General features: G+C 30.4%; 1 protein-coding gene and 1 long non-coding RNA gene across 2 annotated transcripts; one reads left to right on the forward strand and one right to left on the reverse strand.

Annotated features, from left to right (window-relative positions):
• Positions 1-2,183: 2,183 nt before the first annotated feature.
• On the forward strand, positions 2,184-3,010 carry LOC106779065 (S-protein homolog 19-like). Its single transcript, XM_014667096.2, has one exon. The coding sequence runs from the start codon at positions 2,223-2,225 to the stop codon at positions 2,703-2,705; it is 483 nt and encodes a 160-aa protein (XP_014522582.1). The 5' UTR covers positions 2,184-2,222; the 3' UTR covers positions 2,706-3,010.
• Positions 3,011-3,258: 248 nt separating this feature from the next.
• LOC106779066 lies at positions 3,259-4,043 on the reverse strand. The gene is made up of 3 exons (XR_001377126.2): positions 3,995-4,043; positions 3,705-3,761; positions 3,259-3,628 (listed from the first exon to the last, which is right to left on the reverse strand). It is a non-coding gene; the product is annotated as an uncharacterized LOC106779066 (long non-coding RNA).
• Positions 4,044-4,221: the final 178 nt, after the last annotated feature.

The raw sequence follows: 4,221 nt of genomic DNA on the forward strand, positions 1-4,221 counted from the left end.
TGGATAGTAGCACATAAAAGTGAGATTCTTTTATGCCTATTATAACACCGGTAGGTATAAAAGTAAGATTCTTTTATACCTATTCTAGCACCAGCAGGTATAAAAAAAAAAAATTTCTCTGGAGACTTTTTATACCTATTATAAACAGAAGAGGTGTAAAAGTAAAACTTTTTACACTGGTTTTATAGTAGGTGTAAAAAATCAAAAACTTTCTATAGCCCTTGCTTCTATACCTACTTGAAAATAGGTATAAAAAGCCTTTTTTAAGAGGTATAGAAAACCTTTTTTGCACTAGTGGTAATTGAAGTTGTTTTATTTCTTTCGTTATTTCTATAGGACAATATTTTTGGAACTATTGTGTCTAATAAATTATATCATTTAAATGTTAAGAATTTTTAAAATACATTTTTATGCTATGATAAAGTTTTGAAATTTACTAATTTTTTAATAACATGTGACACCCAGCGTTAAAAAAAACATTAAAGTGAAGAAAGCTACACCAAAATCAGATTTGAGAGTTGACAAAACTAAAGAAGCAAATAAAGCATTTTGAATACTCAAGGGTTGTTCAAATTAAATGTGAATAATCAAATATGACAGTAAAGTTGAAGGAAACTAATTTACAAAGAATGAATACAGTTTGCCTTGCCTCAAACCACCTAATCAAAGCTGCATTGAGATCTTATGTTTGTTGTCATTAATGTTCCGTTGAAATTCTATTTTCTTTCACTAATGCGTATAGCTTCTCTTTCGTGTTCAAGTTATTTTGCAAACCATGATGCCAAACTTAAAGAACTTTTTGTTTTAAATTTGATTTTGTCCTAAGCATGAATGCTTGTATTCTATTGTTTAAACATGAATCAACTCTCTACTTAACCGTTTCCGCTTAGGGCATTCATTTTAAATTGAAGAGCGCCAAATGAAAAACACTTATCTTAGAAACCTATGGACATATGATGCCATTCATCAAACAGTTAAGCTATACATTTTCAATTTCACAACCTAGAGAGTGTAGGACAATACACCACACGTGGAATAAGATAAATTGAAATTAATGATGCAACTAATATGCAAGAGGCACTAAATTCATGTATTTTACAATTTTAAATAGACAAAATGCATGAATGCACAAGACACTTTATCGAAAGAAGCACATAGTTGAACAAAACACAAAATTCACTAGAAATCACAATTCCCCGAATCAATTGAACCAACATTGAAACCTAATTAACATGTACAAATAAGCAATTTTCATCAAAACCTATAGGTTTTAGATACCAAATGATAAGTATGGGCTTTGGATGCTAGTTCTACCACTGGGTGCAAAATGGTTGCTTATTTGAGTGTCACTCCTCTCTTCATGCACCTTCTTCCATAATTAAGCTAAAAGGATAGAAAATAATTAAGTTAAAAATAATTGAGGTTGATGCTGCAAATAACTAGGATGATCACACAACTTGAGTTGGGAAATTTCTTCATTTTTGACACGCCATTCCAAGCACCTTAAGCTACTCTTTTAGCTATTCGAGGATCGAATTCTTGGAGTATTTTTATTATTATTATTTTTAGAGGGTGACATAATTAAATATTAAAACTTAAAATAAATAATTAAAAATGATGAGATTAGAATTAGTTACTTTGAGAGAAAAAAAACTAAAATATAATTTAAGGGTGAATAAATTTTAGTTTTGTAATATTAATTTTGTAATAGAATGTGAAATAAAATTTTGTTATCATTATAATATTGTAGAAACACATGAGTGAGAAATAAAAAATAAATTTAAAATTTTAGAACATTAATAATTTTGTTTTCTCCCCATTTAAAAAAAAAAATAAAAACAAAAACAGAAAACTCTAAACATCTTCATTTAGAAAAATAATGTTCCCAATTGGTCTATTTAAGAATTTGTTGTTTAAATATGATTATTTAAAAACAAAAAAACACTTTGTTGTCCCGTGATTTTGTTTTGTATGAAAAATAAAATAAAATAAGAGACCTAAACCTTTTACCCACGTTACTTGATCTTAGTTGTGCACGTACTTTGCATTTCACAAACAAAGCACTTGCAAACCTCAAATTCAGTTGGTATATTGGTTTCACTTTTAGACGCAAAGGTTAGCTGAAAACTAATGCAAATAACTGATGAAACCTCATGCAACCTATATAAACATACAACGTTGTTGTCTTTCTCATAGATATCCACAAAGAGAATCATCACAAGATGGGATCCTTTGGCATACCCCTTTTGTTTCTCCTTTTTGTCATGGCTACCTTTGATCCTGCTACATCCACAAACTCTACCACACCGATATTATTAGGAGAACGGAACCGCTCTGTCGATTATTTGTTATTGCACACCGTACATTTGCGTATAGTCAACAAGCTTGGTCACAACATACCTCTCGGTCTTCATTGCAAATCCAAAAATGATGATCTTCAGTATCATGTCATTAACTACGACCAAAGTTTTAGGTTTCATTTCCGTCCTAATTTTTGGGGCACAACGTTGTTCTTCTGTTACTTTTCATGGAGTGGGGGACATGGGACCTGGGATATCTATAAGGATAGGAGGGATAATGATAGGTGCACATTTCACTGTGATTGGTATGCCACCAAAGAAGGTGTAGAAGGGTATACAGAAGAGAGTACGTGGCTAGGCAGGCCACGCAAGCGAGACATATTGTTCCAGTGGGAAAATCCGTGACTACAAAACTTACTAAGTCTGGAGAAATATAAGATGCTAAATTATGTCATCACAAAATATCCATCATCCATGACAATAAATATCTCATGTTTACATGCGGTGTATGTTTGAAATATTTGATATAATTTCAAATATAAATAAATAAATAAATTATTCTGTTACTTATATTTACATAGTCTATTAACTTTATAGGTAATGTTGTTTACGGGTGGATAATTTTTAACTTCATTATATTTGTTTTAGTTTAATAATATTTATTGCTATTATGTTTGCCTATTTGATCCAGATTGTTTTCCTGCCGTCATGCCCCGATCCCATAGAAATTATTTTAGATTCTTTTGAATTCAAGATCAACAGCTACTATTGTCTTATACATTGAGAGATAATAAAAAGGTAGATAAATGATAACTGATTTAGAAATATGAGTTTGAATAGAGTTAACAGAACAATATGAGTTTGAATAGAGTTAATAAAACATCATAGTAATGAATGAATTTGATGATCAGTAGTGAAAGTTCAAGGCAACATTATAGTATTATCAACATATAACATACACAAGTTTTATGGATGACACTGTCTCAACAAATTAACTTTTGTCATCTCCTTGTTGTTCAAAATTCATACAGATTTTGATATATTCACACAAGAAATATATACACATGGTCAAATGACCTTTATTGATCAATAATCTTGACTGTCACTGTAAAATCTACTGGTCAAGATTTGATCTTACTGCAAAACATATGTAGCCGAAATGAAAAAGAAAAACATGTCTCTTTAATGATGTTGCAGACACACATGTAATGGCATAAATGACCTGCTAACTCTTTCCTCAATTAATCAAGAAACAACCTAATACGATTGGTAATCTTCATTCGACATATATGGCACTTGCGAATTTTTGATCCACACTCCAAACATGTCTGCATTTGAACCATTTACCAACCATCATTGCATGTCAATAAAACATGGAAAATGGTAGTGTTTTTCTGAGTTTACCATGTGTCCACAACCAAAGGCCATGTTTTTCTCATTGGTTAGGCAAATCGAACAACCCTACATAATCATTTAAGAAATAACTTCAGTTCTCATCAGCAGGCTTTCCATGACAAAAGTAATCACTTGCTGAATGTTTCTTATCAGAAAAATATATTATATTAAATTGGTACTAAGTACCATAAATAAGTCACAAAGGTGGTGAGTAATCCTTGTGTGAAGAAGGTGATGAATGTGGTATGAAGAAACCAAATTCTATTACCATTACAAATTCACTTTATTTTTCTAATTACCTGTCTTGTAGAGGATAGGTTTCTGCTCAAACTTATTGGCTGGGAGACCTGTATAAACAAGAAATCTAAAACCTCCAAATCCATGCAAAAATAAGTAAGAATATATATATATATATATATATATATATATATATATATATATATAATATGATATGATATAATAAAGCAAAAACATTGTTTTATGATATAATTCAAGTCAAGTGAAATGAAGAGTGGTAGAGATATTA

This window comes from Vigna radiata, unplaced genomic scaffold, assembly GCF_000741045.1.
Source record: "Vigna radiata var. radiata cultivar VC1973A unplaced genomic scaffold, Vradiata_ver6 scaffold_971, whole genome shotgun sequence".
NCBI lineage: Eukaryota > Viridiplantae > Streptophyta > Magnoliopsida > Fabales > Fabaceae > Vigna > Vigna radiata.